Raw genomic sequence first — 14,690 nt, 5'->3', positions numbered from 1 at the left:
GTCGACCCACATTTGGCCCCTCTTCCGTAAGATTTCCTTCCTTAGCACTTCTGTCTTTTCCACAGAACAAATATTTAAGTTTGGACCCACCGAAGCACTGTGCCAGTCTCTTTCCATTGACGTAGATTATAGTAATTTAGAATATCGCCTTGTTAAAAAAAAGTTAGGAGCGATGGACAATGTCCATCGGCAGTTGCCTCCACTGTTTCAGATCAGCTGTCTGAACAAGTACTGCTTAAAGATAAAAATTCAGCTTCATCCATCTCATTTCTTTTCTGTAACATAAATGAACATAATTTTATTTTCTAATGTTTGTACACGACGAGACAAGCTCCGCTATCACGCAAAACCTTCTCTAATCCATCCTTTGATGTCGGCCACTATTCCGGCCTCTCAGCATCTCTCCAATTTTTCAACAGTACACTTCTCCGAAGCAGAGGTGCCGAACTCGTACGCTACGGAGCATGGATGATGTTCTTTAACCTAAGAAGTTACATTGCATGAACTGCAGCACGATCTCATCTGACGGCCTCTGGTGCAGAATTGCAATAAGGTGTGTGCAAGCACACCAACTTCGTGCAAGTCAGACACAGAGTTGCAAACCCCACACCAATCAGAATCCCACAGCTACTTCTACGTGTATCCAACTTCACCGCTCTCTTTACTACATTTGCAAAACTCGGGAGCAGTCCCCCACAAGCAAAAACCATCACATGGTCTAATCCGCTATAATCAATTCCTGCGAGTATTGCTCCTATTGCTGATATTGGACCCACGAATCCAATTAAAGCAGCTGCCACAAGGGCCGCATGCCAGTTATCAGTAGCCCCAAATATGCAGCTAGCCACAGCTGCACCCCGAGGGAGTCCATGTAGGGAGACAGGAAGGACCATGTGTCGCCCGAGTCCATAAGCTTTTGGTGCAGCGACCCCTAGTGCAAGCCCTTCAGCCAAAGCATGGAAGGCAACTGCTCCACATGACAAGAATGCCTGGAGGGTGTGAATACTCACTGGAAAACCATTTGCTGTGGGTAAGTTATGAGCCGAAGTTTTTTTGCGACCTGCGAGCTTCAGAATACTAGAGCTCAAAATGTGGACGGATCCAGCTCCCATTGCAAGCAGAAATGTAGCAGATAGAAATCCCATCTTTAACGAAAAAAGTAGCTGCAATGGTCTCCAGGCACCAAGGACAAAGGCAATGCCAGATGCTGCACCCATCAGAAGAGCATGCTGAAGATGGAAAGCTAATGCAAAGGCGACAAGAACAGTGCCACCGAGCAATGGTCCAAGACCAAAAAGTAATGACACAAAGAAGCCAGAAGCATCCTCTGAGCTGCAACACAGAACATGTCAAAGGTAAGAGCACTTCCACAGGTCAGGTGAAATGTACATTCTGTATATCAAAAGAGCATGTCGAAAAAGAGGTCGCAAAGTCTAAACTACAACACAAAAGTGACAAAATTTCCCTCAACATTAAATGAACTCACTTGTAATCATGGGTGAAGTTCTGAAAAAGAGTGCTAAGAGCTTCCATGAATGCAACAGAGAGAGTAGCTGCTGACGCAACCTGTGATGGAGAGGCTTCCTACAAGCACAACACAAAAGAAGCTAATTTGTTAAAAATGGAAAATAGAACCTTGCGGAGCTTTGATATTGTAAATGGAAAAGGTTCCAAAAGTCTACTGCAAATGATATAAGCAAGTGAAGAATCAACCAGCATAGAGAAGTCTCGTGAGGAATATTACCTTAAATGCATCAGGAAGCACCTCCGCAACAACCATCCAGATCATACATCCAGCAGCAAAGCCCGTACAGAAAGGAAGGAACTTGCTAAATGCATCGGCGCATATGAATGAAGGAACTGCTACCAGGGGCTGCAACAAAAATATATATGTAGGAGACCATTAAGTTAAGAGGCACAACATGTGATTCACCAAGAGTTAGTTAGATATTCTCAAATGCCCTGACTTTTAAAAACTAACAAGTTACCTGTGGTAATGATGTAATTACGCTCCATAACATGGCATTCTGCGGAGAAACACCCCTGGATGCAAGCACCATACTCACAGCTAAGCCTTCTGGTATATTGTGCACAGCAATAGCCAAAGTAACCAAAAGGCCCTGAGTGAAACCCTTTGAGCCAGCAAAGGAAACCCCAACACCAGAGCCCTCCCCAAATGAATGAAGAGTCATTATTCCAATCACAAGAACGACTTTAGTTGCATCTGCACCTTTGATGTCTAACATACTAACTTCTCCGTATTGCTCAAGAAACTGAAACCATAATATAACGATGTAAAACATAATGAGAACTTGTTGCATTCTAGCATTATGTAGAAGATAAGTCCCTTAATTGATAAAATCCAAAAATTGAAAGCCTAGAAAACATCTTACCATTTTTCAACATGCATGTCCTCCCTCGTAAAATGATAAATAAGTGAAAGGAATGTTTAGGCATATTTATTCAGATTTCTTGAGATGTCGCATTTGGCACCAAAAAATCTATAATTTTTATTTTTAAATAGATAATACTACTGGTTCAGAGAGTAATCACACATGTTAACACTGAAAATAAACATCTTGGCAAAATGCAATTGAAATGTGTATTCGATGAAACAGGAACCAAATTTGGTATAAAGGGAAGAAGCAACTACATTTACCAAAATGGAAAAGACATAAACGACGGAGGAAATAAAGGATTCAATTCAATACCTGTTTGCATAGCCAAATAAAAAGGCCCCCAGCTAAAAGCCCAATAACAACCCAATTCCCAGCACCATGACCTTGTGCACCATGGCCTTGTCCTTCCTGTACAAGATCAAAGCTTGCAGCCAACATTACACCAGCAGCCATCCCATTGCATAATCCTGCCCATTGTGGATCAAGCTCAACAAAGAAGAATGGAACTGCACCTAAACCTGTGGCAGCAGCCATTGCCAACGTAAATAATGCAACAGTAGAGACTGAGACTTTGCTGTTTGCGCTCTTCACCTCACCCAGTCCATTATTTGAAACCTCAAAATTTATGGTATTCTCCTGACCAGTGCCATCAATAACATTACTTCTCACATTTTTGTGTGGAGCAGATCTCAGCTTTTGCGAAACTTCATTTTCAATCTCTGATGTAGCGTACGCAAAGAGAACTAGGGAGAACAGCGAAAATAATAGAGCTTTTCTAAATGTGAACTCCATTTTCACTAGTACAGATTTCACAAAATTGTCATAACTTCAGCCTTCAGGATATTAAGAGATTCCGCCTGTATTCTTCTCTTGAATGCAATCAGAAATACTGGGCTCTATTGAACCATCCGATGCCACTTCTCCACGATAGCGCAGCAATTACAAAGCCACCATTCCTAGCTTGCTGTGTGCCTTGTGGTCAACCCTGCAGATTGCCAAAGGCCTCACTACACTAGTAATGCAATAACACTTCCACATTCCTCAGTCACACACTAAAAACACATTTTGATCCGAAATTTGTTGTGAAACTATAGCTCACAATTAAACAAAATAAAAATCTCCTAAAATACGTAAATTACTGATTAGTTTAGCACTAAACAACACACAAAAGATGAACCTTCACTGATTAACATTACAAAATTCCTAATGAAACCCGAAAATTTAAGGCCTCAGTAAAGGACGTTGGCTTTGGAGATCATCACAAGGTCAGAGATATATAGCCCACCACCTTCACAAACAATGTGATAATACAGAATCCAATCAATGATCGAACTTTAAAACTACAGAAATTACTAAAGCAAATTCAAACTATTCAAGCACCCTTAGTATCAATGCCCAAAACAATAAACAAATAACAATTAAAGGCCTTAGTTTTGATATTAAGCAATTCATCAAAGTACCCTTTTCCGAAATTTCAACAAATTCCTATCCTTTCTGACGAAATCACAGCAATCAAACAGCGCATTACCAATCAATCAGAACAAAATATAAGAACCCTACATTCAAAATTGGGAATCAGATTAAGGAAATTGAGAAATCAAAAAGCTTACCGATAGAGCAAAAGAGGCCCAGGAAGGAAGGACGGAAGGAAGAAAAGGAGCAGAGCGCGGGGGCTTGACTGAGACGTCAGTCAACCGCAATTCAGACGGCGACAGAAAAGGTTTCCCGGGAATGAACCCCTTCCGTCGAGTTTGGCTTCGAAATTAAATTAAATTATTTGATTAAATAAGTAAGGCAACGTCGAATTCGGGGATAAAGAAATAAATTCGAATTCAACGTCTTGGAGTTATGGGAGTAAATTGCTGGTCCAATCCAGTTCCTCTCCGGATCTTGAACCTAGGGATCAATTGATTGGCAGTTGAAATTTAATCAAATAGATATAATTATTATAATTTTAATGGAACCTCTATTTATAATCGTTGGATCAAATTTTAACAGACCGAATGAATTCATCTCTGGGCTTAGATCCTTAGATACGGAGAGGATCTAGAACCGTCCTCTTTGGATGGGATTTGGATTTAATAGTACATAGAAAAAATAGTGGGACTTTATTGGAATTTTATTCAATTTTGTGGGTCACGTCGGGGGACTCAGCACGTTGGTTTTGCCCAAAACCAGGGACTCAGAACATAAACTCAAAAATGTAAATTTCTTTGACGAATGCTGGGACGACTCTTTTAAAGTGGGATTTAAGATTATGCGTAAATTATCTGTCATATTATAGTTCAATGTCAATTCTTCTTCTAATAATATAAATATTATGTAAAAAGTAAGATGACCGAGAATTTATAAAAAATCTATCTTTTAAAATAATCCTCTTAGCTTTCTCAAATTCTTTTTGCCAGAACATGTATTTAGAGTAGTCCTTTTTGGGCTAAGTAGTAGATTTAGATTTAGTTATGTTATGGGTATAGGTTTTAATTTTCTTAGGTTGCATTTAAAGTTTTGACATTCAACAAACTTACAAACTCCGTTAACTTCATCGTCTAATTAATTTGTTAACTGCTGATGTATCAATGCGAGATCCATCTCCAAACTTCTATGTGGTACAGTTAGTGGATTTGGAGGAAATTAACAAGTACACATAAATAAAACAAGTAATTGAATTTATTTATTTTTGCCACTTAGTACTATAGTCTAGTAATATTTTTCTTTATTTATAAGTGAGATGTCTTAGGTTCGATTCTCACTAAAAGCGAATTTGAACCACATTATTGTTAGTTCATTGTAAGGCTTAGCTCATCACATTTCCCTTAATGTAGATCATTCTCTTTTTCTTAATGTAGATAATATCGTTTGTTCAAAAAATTTAACCATCGTCAAATTAATTACTCTCTAGAAAACACAAGCAAAAAAGCCCGTGCGACGCCGCGGGTTTACAACTCTAGTTACACATAATTACAACAATGTTTCCAATTCAACTACTACATATATACAACCATACTCACAATCCTATTTACAGATATCCTAATCAGTATTTAAAACTATGTTAAATGGGAGGAGTTTTACCTCAGAACAAAACTTAATAAAATTAAAGAAATCCTCATGTCATTGGTTTTCACTTTGATCCCTACTTTTATAAACTGGGCTGAATGCTAACACATGGACCGTCGATTTCCACCGCAAAGAAGGGTTTCTCCATCGTCACCACCATTGGTGTTCTCTTCCTGTTTTCCTTTGCCCAGACATTGAAAAATCCAATTTTAAAGTCATTTTCTCACACTAAATAGCAAAAAATTAAATTTAAAAATTAGAGAAAAACAAAGAAAAGCATCTAAAACTTATATTCGGAAACGCAGATGAGAACCCACCATAAAATACCGAACTTTACCCAAGAAAACTCTAAAAAAAAAAAAAAAAAAAATAGAGACTGAGCATGTTTATTTTATTTTAAAGGATTCATAATTTACCAAATTCTTCTGATTAGCAGTCACTAATTACAAATAGATTTGTAGATGTGGGACTAAATTAGTTCGGGATTGGACTGCAATTCACACAATTACCTATATTTTTCCCAATTGTTATAATTTCCCAAAAAAATTCATAGGAAAAAAAACAGACTTGAATCAAACCCACCTCCCAGCTTGAGTGAAACGACGCCGTCTTCAATGGAGACAACATCGACGTTACCGCCATCGGTGATGAGATAGGGGCGGACGTCCTCTAGAACCAAGTCGACGTTGGGAACTGTGAGTTCGTACTGCTTGGTGGAGTAGAGTCCCGGAGAAGAAGACTTGGCAGCAGCGCTCGGGTTTGAAGTTCTAATGGCGGTTTGAGAAAGATCGGCCTTTGAGAGGTGAGACGGCGCGAATTCCAATACCCAAAACGTAGCCGATTGGTATTTGAAATCGAGTTTTTGGTTTGAGGGTTTGGATTAGGTGTGAGAGATTGCGAAATTGAATTGGTTGGTTTGAAGGTTTCAGGGGGTTCTTGCGATGGGAGGCAGATTGTCTGCCTCCCAATATCATATCCTTCCCATCTCCTTCTGCTTCTGCTTGCGATGCGATGGGAGGCAGCCTTCCAATATCTTCCAATATCTTATCAACACGGTTAAATCGCGTAAATATTTTTATTACTTTTTATCTTATTATCTTTATAAAAGAAAGTACACGACACGCACAGCAGATGACAGCGCACTGTCGTATAAAAGAAACAAATATGTCTTGGCTTCTTAGACATTTCATTGTGCAAGAAAGAAAAAGACAGAACAATCTAAACAGAAAAACGGGGGCAATGCCGTCTTTACACTGTTCTTATGAACAATATTTTTGGGTGCAGGACTTTAGTATATATAATTTAAAATTAGTTATAAATATGTAAAAGTTAGAGAGATAACCTTTACTAGTGATAGGAGTGAGGCAGGTATAAAATATCACACGGTAACTATAACACAAAGAGATGACAAGTAAAAGTGAGAGGAATCAATACTGATGTTATTGACATTTTCTTTCTTCTCTGTATATATTGATAGCAGTCGGAACACTCTATTTATAGAACAACTTTATACGAACAGATTCTTATATTTTGAAATTTACAATACATAACTTTGAAAATACGATTATTTTGTTTCCAAAGTCTACATCACATTTGTGGGCATTGAAAAATATGTGTGGGCATTCATTAAATTGCCAACGATTTCAACATTGCCAATGTTTTCAATTGCCAATGTTTTCAATTGCCAATGTTTTCAAGGGGGAGTGTTGTAAACATTGGTGGCTGACCACTAAATGATGTAATGGATGACTATATCAACCACTTTAGAGCACTGTAGCTTAGCTGGCAGCAAGGCAACAAGCACTATCATATATGCCTATAAAAAGGAATGTTGAGGATGAGAGCAATATATAGCAGCCACAAGGCTCACGAGAGAGAGAGGTCAGAAGAGGAAGGAAGAAAAGAGAGGAGAGATGAGAGATAGAGAATAGAAAGAGTTATTTTTGTACTCTTATTATTTCACATTATAATGAAAGCTCTACTACTGCCGCGATGATGTACTCCAGTTACACTGACTGTAGAGGAACCTCGTAAATTTTGTGTCTTATTTTGAGCGAAGCAGGTGTAAAATATCACACTGTAACTATAATACAAGGAGATGACAAGTAAAAGAGGGAGGAATAGATACTAATGTTATTGATATTTCCTTTCTTCTCTGTATGTATTGATAGCAGTCGGAGTGCTCTATTTATAGAGCAACTTCATACGAGCAGATTCTTACATTTTGAAATCTACAATACATAACTTTGAAAATACGATCCTTTTGTTTACATTGTTGAAAACATTGGCAATGTTGAAATCGTTGGCAGTTTAATGAATGTCCACACAGATTTTTCAATGCCCACAAATGTGATGTAGACTTTGAAAACAAAAGGATCGTATTTTCAAAGTTATGTATTGTAAATTTCAAATGTAAGAATATGTACATATGGAGTTGCTCTATAAATAGAGCGCTCCGACTGCTATCAATACATACAGAGAAGAAAGGAAAGATCAATAACATCAATATATATTCCTCCCACTTTTACTTGTCATCTCCTTGTGTTATAGTTACAGTATGATATTTTACACCTGTCTCGCTCGTGTCACTGGTAAATGTTATCTCTCTAACTTTTACATATTTATAACAAAATTTCAATTCTTTTTCTTCATCAATTCAATGGAGCACCTGGACCCGTTCCCCCAATGAAAGATACTCCTGAAACCGGGAGTAGCTTCGAAATTCAGCGGCTTGTCGGGCGGTATGCTGTTCCCACAGATCTGTAACTCAGTTTCTTATACTTTCAGATTGTTAGTAGTACAAAAACAAGGGCAAGAGTGCACTTTTTGCCTATAGCTATATTTGTCTTGGTAAACACTGGCGTGCAAAACAAGCAGAGAAATGACCATTCTTCTGTTACTACAACAAGATCTCGGATCCTAACTTATGTACACTACCACAAGACCATGTTGCTTTTGTTTCTACGTCCCGATAAACAGAGACAAGGAAACACCGGAAACTCGTGTTTTGTTGTTGTTGTTGTCGTCGTCGTCGGAGAAGGAGCTTTATTCAAAACGAAAGAAGCACCATACGATCAAACATATATGAGACTCTCGAGGCTCTACTTCTCTGCGTACCACCAATATGTGCAGCGTCACTTGACCAGCGTGCGAGGGGAATTTTTCTTCATCGAGGCACTATGTTTGGGACAGTACCACTGGTTAGATCACTTCCTGCCAGGCTGGAGGACACGTAGGATCGGTCTCCAGTCAATAAGGACGATGAGGTTGGTGATTGGTCACTGTACGAGGAAGTAGGTGGTGAAAATATGGTGTCAGTTGCCGGCGTGATTTTGAGTATGTTTTCGAGCTCCCTCACCACTTCCAGCATATGAGGCCGCTTGTCTTGCTTTTCATTACAAGATCTGAGGGCCAAATCTAGAAGCCTTTCAACGCATTCAGATGGATAGGAACCCATTCTGCTGTCTATGATCGAGAACACCAGCCCTGCCTGATGAGCCAGATTCACCTGAAAAAAATGAATATAATTTCATGATTATTAGCTAAGATATTAGTGCTCGGTGTGCTGAGACATAATCTGTATCAGCACGCCAGTGTTGGTGTTTGAAATTTATACAAGCAGAGGCATTTTGTTACATCAGACACAATCTTAGCAACAGAAATCCTAAAGAAGTGATGTTTCAATGGTACCTCTCGAACTATGTTTTTGCCGTGTGAAATTGGCTGATTGCCCGTAAGGAGCTCCAGAAACACGATTCCTAGGCTATAGACATCGCTTTTGTCTGTCAACTTATTGGTCAGGAAATACTCTGGATCAAGGTAACCCTGCAATGTATGATTAAAAAAGAAAAGAAAAGAGTTATTCATAATTCTACAGTTAGCTCATTAGCTTTGCTTGATTTTAACATACCGGCGTTCCTCTCACAATTGTAGATACATAAGCAGGCCCGATCCCTGCATCATCCTGCAGAGGTGCAAGTCGCGAGAGTCCAAAATCCGCCACTTTAGCCACGAGGTTGGAGTCCAAGAGTATGTTGCTGGCTTTGATATCCCGGTGGAATATTGGAGGATTTGCTTCGGTATGAAGATAAAGGATGCCTTTAGCGGAACCTAATGCAATGCGTAACCTCATAGTGAAGTCCAGACTTCCTTTGGCTTTAACTGTCATATCATAGCGAATACAGAACTTTAAGAAGAGATGTTGGAATACAGTATCCAAAAACACACACATGAATAGGAGTAGGCATTTAAGAAACTGGGAATGCTGGAAATTTTCGTACCACAAAGCCAGTCGCGTAAGTTACCATTAGGCATGAACTTGTAAACCAGCATCTGGACAAGCAACAAGAACAAACAAGTCATATAAAAAAGGAGCTGCAACTTGCACTGCAAGCGATAGCAATGAGTAATTGATCATGACTGCAAGCTTCGTACCTGCTCCTCCTCTTCATCACAATATCCAACCAAAGAGACTAAGTTTCGGTGGTGTAGCCTTGATAGCAGTTCTATCTCAGTCAAGAACTCCTTTTCACCCTGTAAGGATCCTTCTTCTGCACGCTTTATGGCTACAGCTGTGCCATCATACAAAATACCCTTGTAAACTTTCCCATAGCCTCCTTGTCCAAGTTGCGTTGAAGTATCGAAATTCCCAGTAGCTACTGTCATTTCTTTGAAAGTGAACGCCTTTACACCTTCAATTCTCATAGAGATCTTTGAGGCTGCAAAGAGCGGTAAGAATTTCATTCTACTTTCTAGGATGATAGTCAGACCAGAATAGCATCTTCAAAATTTGGTCTTAATCAATTACAATTAAGAACTTACATGAATGTCTCCGTGAAGGTGGGTAACGGTGTTTGACACATCTTGTGGTCAGAAGCATTACTATTGCAGATATAATGACAACAGCAGCGATGCATCCTATTATAACACCTGCTAAAGCTCTCTTGCTAATGCCCGTCTTTTGCGGCTCAACAATCACTATACCAACGAAATAAGTAAGTTACTCAACCAAGAATAAGAAACATGTTCTTGTCTTTATGACATACTATCAAGGCAATCAATTTGTCAAAGTTAGTAACACATAAAATTACGGGAATCCAATGCCAAGGATAGAAAAATGCAGCTAAATATCCAGATGACTTTGGAAAAAAAGAAAAGATGATTGGGATAAAATACATACTGTTCGAATAAGGTCCCAGCAGAGTGAAGTTGAGAATCTCATAAGGTCCAAAGAAATCAACTAGAGGTACTTCCCATGATGTAAAAAGGCCTCTCACTCGCCGAACCTCACTTACATTAAATATATTCGAGTGTGGATTGATGAACATAGGAAAAAGCTTCAAATGCATCAGTAAACGAGGCCCTTCTTGCCAGACAAATGAATCAATTGATAATTGATAAACGTGCAGGTTGAGAGAACGAGTTAAGTAGATCTCAAAAATCTGTCTATGAGGAGGAAAATATGAAAAACTAGGACTTTTCAGACGATATTTAACTCTTAAAGGTGATGCACAAAAGCATGGAACTGGGGAAGATGGGACATATTCGTAAAAATAGTCTGTTGGACATGCTTGACTAGGGCAGGTCATTGGTTGAGTGGAGTTTATCGAGTTATCAGAAATCCCGTCCCCAGCTTCAGGTCGACAGAACTGCCCTATGTTTGGTATTGTTACATTCTTGCAGATAGGATTTCCTCCAAGCCTGAGAAAAGCTGCTATAAGTAAGAATCTGAAATTACAGAAGTAAAACAAGGTGTAACTTTGCTAATAATTTTCATACCTCAAGGTGACATTTGCAGGAGGATTTAGCTCTCCCAATATGCTAGAGAGTGAATTGTTCCGAAGATCACTGCAATATTTAGCTAACATATAAATAAATACACTAAAAATATAAATGGGAAGGCACTCCAAGAAATCAAATAAAATTAATTCAAATGGTTATGTTAGTCTTTTGCTAAAGGAACTTACAGTGCAAGTCTAGCTTTTCTACTGAAAGATATGTTCCGCCAGATAGTAGGGATAGAACCGGTCAAAAAATTGTTGTCGAGCGATCTGTAATAGAAATTATTATAAGAATCAGATCCAGAGTTCATATAACCGCGCGGTAATATTCTTCCAGTAGAATCATAAGAATATCACACTTGAATGTTGAAGAGACATCCGAAGCATCTGATATAATACCATATGCAATTTGGGCAAGTAAACAAAGTCTTACACTTTCTGAAGAGCAGGAAGTTCTGAGAAACTCTCAGGTATGGAGCCGTTAAGATGGTTGTCTGACAGATCGCTGTAATAAATACAAAGTATTTTAACAGGATAAGTTCGTAAATCAAACAGATAATTACAAATAGTAAGATTTTATAATTTTCATATGTAGCATTGATTTGAAGTTAGCATACTGAATTACTGATGAAGCAATGGGAAGTATGAATATAACAAGTTAAAAGTTTAGTAGGGCCAGATACATACATTGTTGTAACATTTTCAGAAAGTCTAGGCGATGGTATGCGTCCACTTAGTTGATTGTGGCTTAGATCTCTGTGGCAAGAACTCGGTAAAGGTCAGAAAATAGAAGCATAAATTGAAGGGTAAACAAACGCATTATAGCGTTGATTCAAGTTCTTTGAACCATATCTGTACTTACAGATAACTAAGGTGAGGTATCCTGCTAAAATCAGGAATTTCTCCCTGCAAACTGCAATTCCTAAGACTTCTGCCAAACCAGAAAGAGGAAAAAAGAGAAGGAATCAGCAATCCTTCGGAGCAAATTTATGCATAACTAACACGAAATTAAAGCACCAAAAGCATCTCGAGAACCAGAATACTGATTCAAAGAAAGGCAAGATACTAATAACATAAACTTACATTTTTGCTAATCTGGAAAGCTTTCCATAAGAAGATGGAATCTCAGTCCCCTTGAAGTTGTTGTTATCGAATTGACTGAAAAATGGAAGGAACGACATACAAAGAAAGAAATGATTTCCGTCAATGATGAAGAAAATCTGGTCAAAGGGAAAAAAAACATTGCCAATGAAGACTGTATAAAAGGAAACAAATGTGCTCCAAATTAAAAATCCGGACAGTGGTTGGATTAGGACGTACAGAATGCGCAGGTTTGGTAAGTTGGAGAATTCTGGTGGAAGATATCCGGACAAGTTATTATTATCAAAGAGCCTGTAAAATTTTGTGTCAAATAGACACAATTAGGAATCAGTCAACAAGTATAAATACAGAACAATTTCCAAAAACAACACAATGAAATTATGCAAAAGTAAGACGATATAAAAACTCACAGGTGAAGAAGAGTGGGTGCTTCAGAAAGCTCAGGCGGAATTTGACCGCTGAAGGAGTTGTTGTTCATGTGGCTGCGAAGCAAGGTACACGAAGCTGTCAAACATGAGAAACATAAAACGTAACCTGACATTATGTAGCATTTAGCTTGAACATGTGCTTACAGATGTTTTACACTGCTCATGTTAGCAATTGATTTTGGAATTGGACCTGACATATTGTTCTGATCGACTTGTAGTCTATTTAAATTTGCAAGATAGCCGAGCTCAGGAGGCAAGGAACCGGATAATTTGTTTCCACTCAAGAGCCTGCACACAAATGCATCACAACAAAAAGATAATAAATTGTGTACAGTAAAACAGTGAAATCCGTTGATATTTCTTTACATGAATGCATATGAAAAAGGGCAGATGTACAAAAATATGTCGAGAAAACAACATGAACTCAACTTACAAGAGTGTCAAGGATGTCATGTTTCCAATCTCCTTAGGTATAGTGCCACTTAAGTCATTCCACATGAAATCTCTGCCAGCAGAGCGAAAAATAAATGGCATCTAATTAGAAAATAACTAAAGGTAATCAGAAGAACCCTTTGAAAAATTGGAATGGGAGGGATCGGTTTATGAGATGACACAACTCACAATATCAGAAGTTGGGATAGTTGGCCAAGCTCAGGTGCTAAAGTTCCTGAGAGATTCATATTCAGCAGTTGGCTGCCCCAAATTAAGATTACCAAAAATATTCAGCAAGACAGCATTTATGTTATTTAAAAGCGATTGAGCATATGAAAACAAATACATACAGTTCCTGGAGGTGCAAGTATCCATCACCACCAATAGCATTGAAACACAAAACTCCGGTCCAATGAGATTTGCAAGGATCCCCATCTTCCCAATTCCTTAGATGATTTCTAGGATCAATTAATCTGCTCTTGACTGCTCTCAACACATTCACTGCAAAAGGGCACAAACCATAAGTTACACTCTTCAATTGCATAATATAAAGTAGCACCGATAGAACTGAAAATTCACCTTCTGAAGGATTTGTAACTTTTGCAACCGCAACGAGGAAGAAGCAAGAACACAGAAGAGCAATAACACATCCAGAAGCTCTCAGCTTCGACATTCTAACACCCTATGGAATCAACCCAAATGAGCAATCTCCAAATAAGTAACTGCAACCTACAAATTACCCAAAAATCTCGACTTTCTTTCATAAGAAGTAAACTAGAAAAACATGCAACAGAACAAGATAAAAAGAGAGAAGGAAACTGCAAACAGTTTCACGCTCACAATTTCGGGTAAACAGAAACAGTAAAAGCTTTCATGTCGATTTCAAAAACAAAACCATACCTCTTAAGTGTGAGTGGTGGACTTTGAGACTCGTTTGAGACCTATGAGTTATGAGACGGTACTTAGGGACAGGAACACAATTCCGAAATCGAAGCCGAGTCAACGGGGAGGATTCTAAGGACGAAGTACATGAAGTCCTGATATATATTTGTCTTCATGATAACCTGGATCATGAATTCCAACACTGAATTATGGCGTTGTGGATCATCACAGTTGGTTGGAGTAAGTTGTTTTCTTTGGTTTAATGTTTTTTTAGTCCAAAGTTGTGAAAGGCATCAAATGAAGATATGAGACATCTGCTTTGTCTTTAGGGCTGGTGGGTGTAAAGGCAAAGACAATTTCCACATTTAGGCGACGTGAAGGGATCGCTGACTTTTGTGTACCAACATTACCTAAGATTTCCACGAACCTTTTTTTTTTTTTTTTGGTGGTCACCACATATCCAACTGACCAGATTCAGATCATTTGTTTTATGCTTATATGCTAAGTGTAAGTGCAGAGAGAATCGAATGTGAGAATTCGGAGACGGATGTAAATGCTCTAAACTACTTGAATTATAAGTTCTTTATGTCGGTGTTCATGAACATTAAAAGTTG

The 14,690-nt window shown here is 38.5% G+C and overlaps 2 protein-coding genes and 1 long non-coding RNA gene across 6 annotated transcripts; all 3 read right to left on the bottom strand.

Moving 5' to 3' along the window:
- Positions 1–235: 235 nt before the first annotated feature.
- LOC126617966 (putative zinc transporter At3g08650) lies at positions 236–4,420 on the bottom strand. Of its 2 annotated transcripts, XM_050286052.1 has the most exons (7): positions 4,010–4,420; positions 3,577–3,687; positions 2,712–3,384; positions 1,989–2,273; positions 1,745–1,873; positions 1,487–1,584; positions 236–1,332 (listed from the first exon to the last, which is right to left on the bottom strand). In XM_050286052.1, the coding sequence occupies exons 3-7, from the start codon at positions 3,189–3,191 to the stop codon at positions 519–521; spliced, it is 1,806 nt and encodes a 601-aa protein (XP_050142009.1). In that variant the 5' UTR covers positions 3,192–3,384; positions 3,577–3,687; positions 4,010–4,420; the 3' UTR covers positions 236–518. The 2 variants fall into 2 exon arrangements, with proteins under 2 accessions (XP_050142009.1, XP_050142008.1); XM_050286051.1 differs by lacking the exon at positions 3,577–3,687.
- A 1,298-nt stretch (positions 4,421–5,718) lies between these two features.
- On the bottom strand, positions 5,719–6,576 carry LOC126617969 (uncharacterized). The gene is made up of 2 exons (XR_007621603.1): positions 6,036–6,576; positions 5,719–5,801 (listed from the first exon to the last, which is right to left on the bottom strand). It is a non-coding gene; the product is annotated as an uncharacterized LOC126617969 (long non-coding RNA).
- A 798-nt stretch (positions 6,577–7,374) lies between these two features.
- On the bottom strand, positions 7,375–14,408 carry LOC126619890 (probable LRR receptor-like serine/threonine-protein kinase At1g06840). 3 transcript variants are annotated; one of them, XM_050288311.1, is made up of 21 exons: positions 14,095–14,408; positions 13,774–13,923; positions 13,545–13,695; positions 13,384–13,455; positions 13,196–13,267; positions 12,907–13,050; positions 12,745–12,816; positions 12,554–12,625; positions 12,317–12,391; positions 12,096–12,164; positions 11,921–11,989; positions 11,667–11,738; positions 11,420–11,503; positions 11,232–11,300; positions 10,633–11,153; positions 10,275–10,430; positions 9,888–10,171; positions 9,734–9,785; positions 9,364–9,614; positions 9,144–9,278; positions 7,375–8,961 (listed from the first exon to the last, which is right to left on the bottom strand). In XM_050288311.1, the coding sequence occupies exons 2-21, from the start codon at positions 13,865–13,867 to the stop codon at positions 8,620–8,622; spliced, it is 2,856 nt and encodes a 951-aa protein (XP_050144268.1). In that variant the 5' UTR covers positions 13,868–13,923; positions 14,095–14,408; the 3' UTR covers positions 7,375–8,619. The 3 variants fall into 3 exon arrangements, with proteins under 3 accessions (XP_050144268.1, XP_050144267.1, XP_050144269.1); XM_050288310.1 differs by having other exon boundaries at positions 13,774–13,876; positions 14,095–14,407; XM_050288312.1 differs by lacking the exons at positions 13,774–13,923; positions 14,095–14,408 and having other exon boundaries at positions 13,384–13,429; positions 13,545–13,681.
- Between the last annotated feature and the right edge of the window lie 282 nt (positions 14,409–14,690).

The sequence above is a fragment of the Malus sylvestris genome, chromosome 4, assembly GCF_916048215.2.
Source record: "Malus sylvestris chromosome 4, drMalSylv7.2, whole genome shotgun sequence".
Taxonomy (NCBI): domain Eukaryota; kingdom Viridiplantae; phylum Streptophyta; class Magnoliopsida; order Rosales; family Rosaceae; genus Malus; species Malus sylvestris.
This window is presented reverse-complemented; position numbering and strand designations above follow the sequence as displayed.

Bases quoted from the DNA above. Each gene is read 5' to 3' on its own strand.
- LOC126617966 (XM_050286052.1), bottom strand. From the start codon at position 3,191: ATGGAGTTCACATTTAGAAAAGCTCTATTATTTTCGCTGTTCTCCCTA. The intron at 2,274-2,711 runs GTATTGAATTGA...TTATGGTTTCAG, and splicing joins TTATTTGGCTATGCAAACAG to TTTCTTGAGCAATACGGAGA. The intron at 1,585-1,744 runs GTAATATTCCTC...TTGTGCTTGTAG, and splicing joins TGCTTCCTGATGCATTTAAG to GAAGCCTCTCCATCACAGGT.
- LOC126619890 (XM_050288311.1), bottom strand. From the start codon at position 13,867: ATGTCGAAGCTGAGAGCTTCTGGATGTGTTATTGCTCTTCTGTGTTCT. The intron at 13,268-13,383 runs GTGAGTTGTGTC...CTCTGCTGGCAG, and splicing joins CTATCCCAACTTCTGATATT to AGATTTCATGTGGAATGACT. The intron at 12,392-12,553 runs GTACGTCCTAAT...TCCATTTTTCAG, and splicing joins TTACCAAACCTGCGCATTCT to TCAATTCGATAACAACAACT.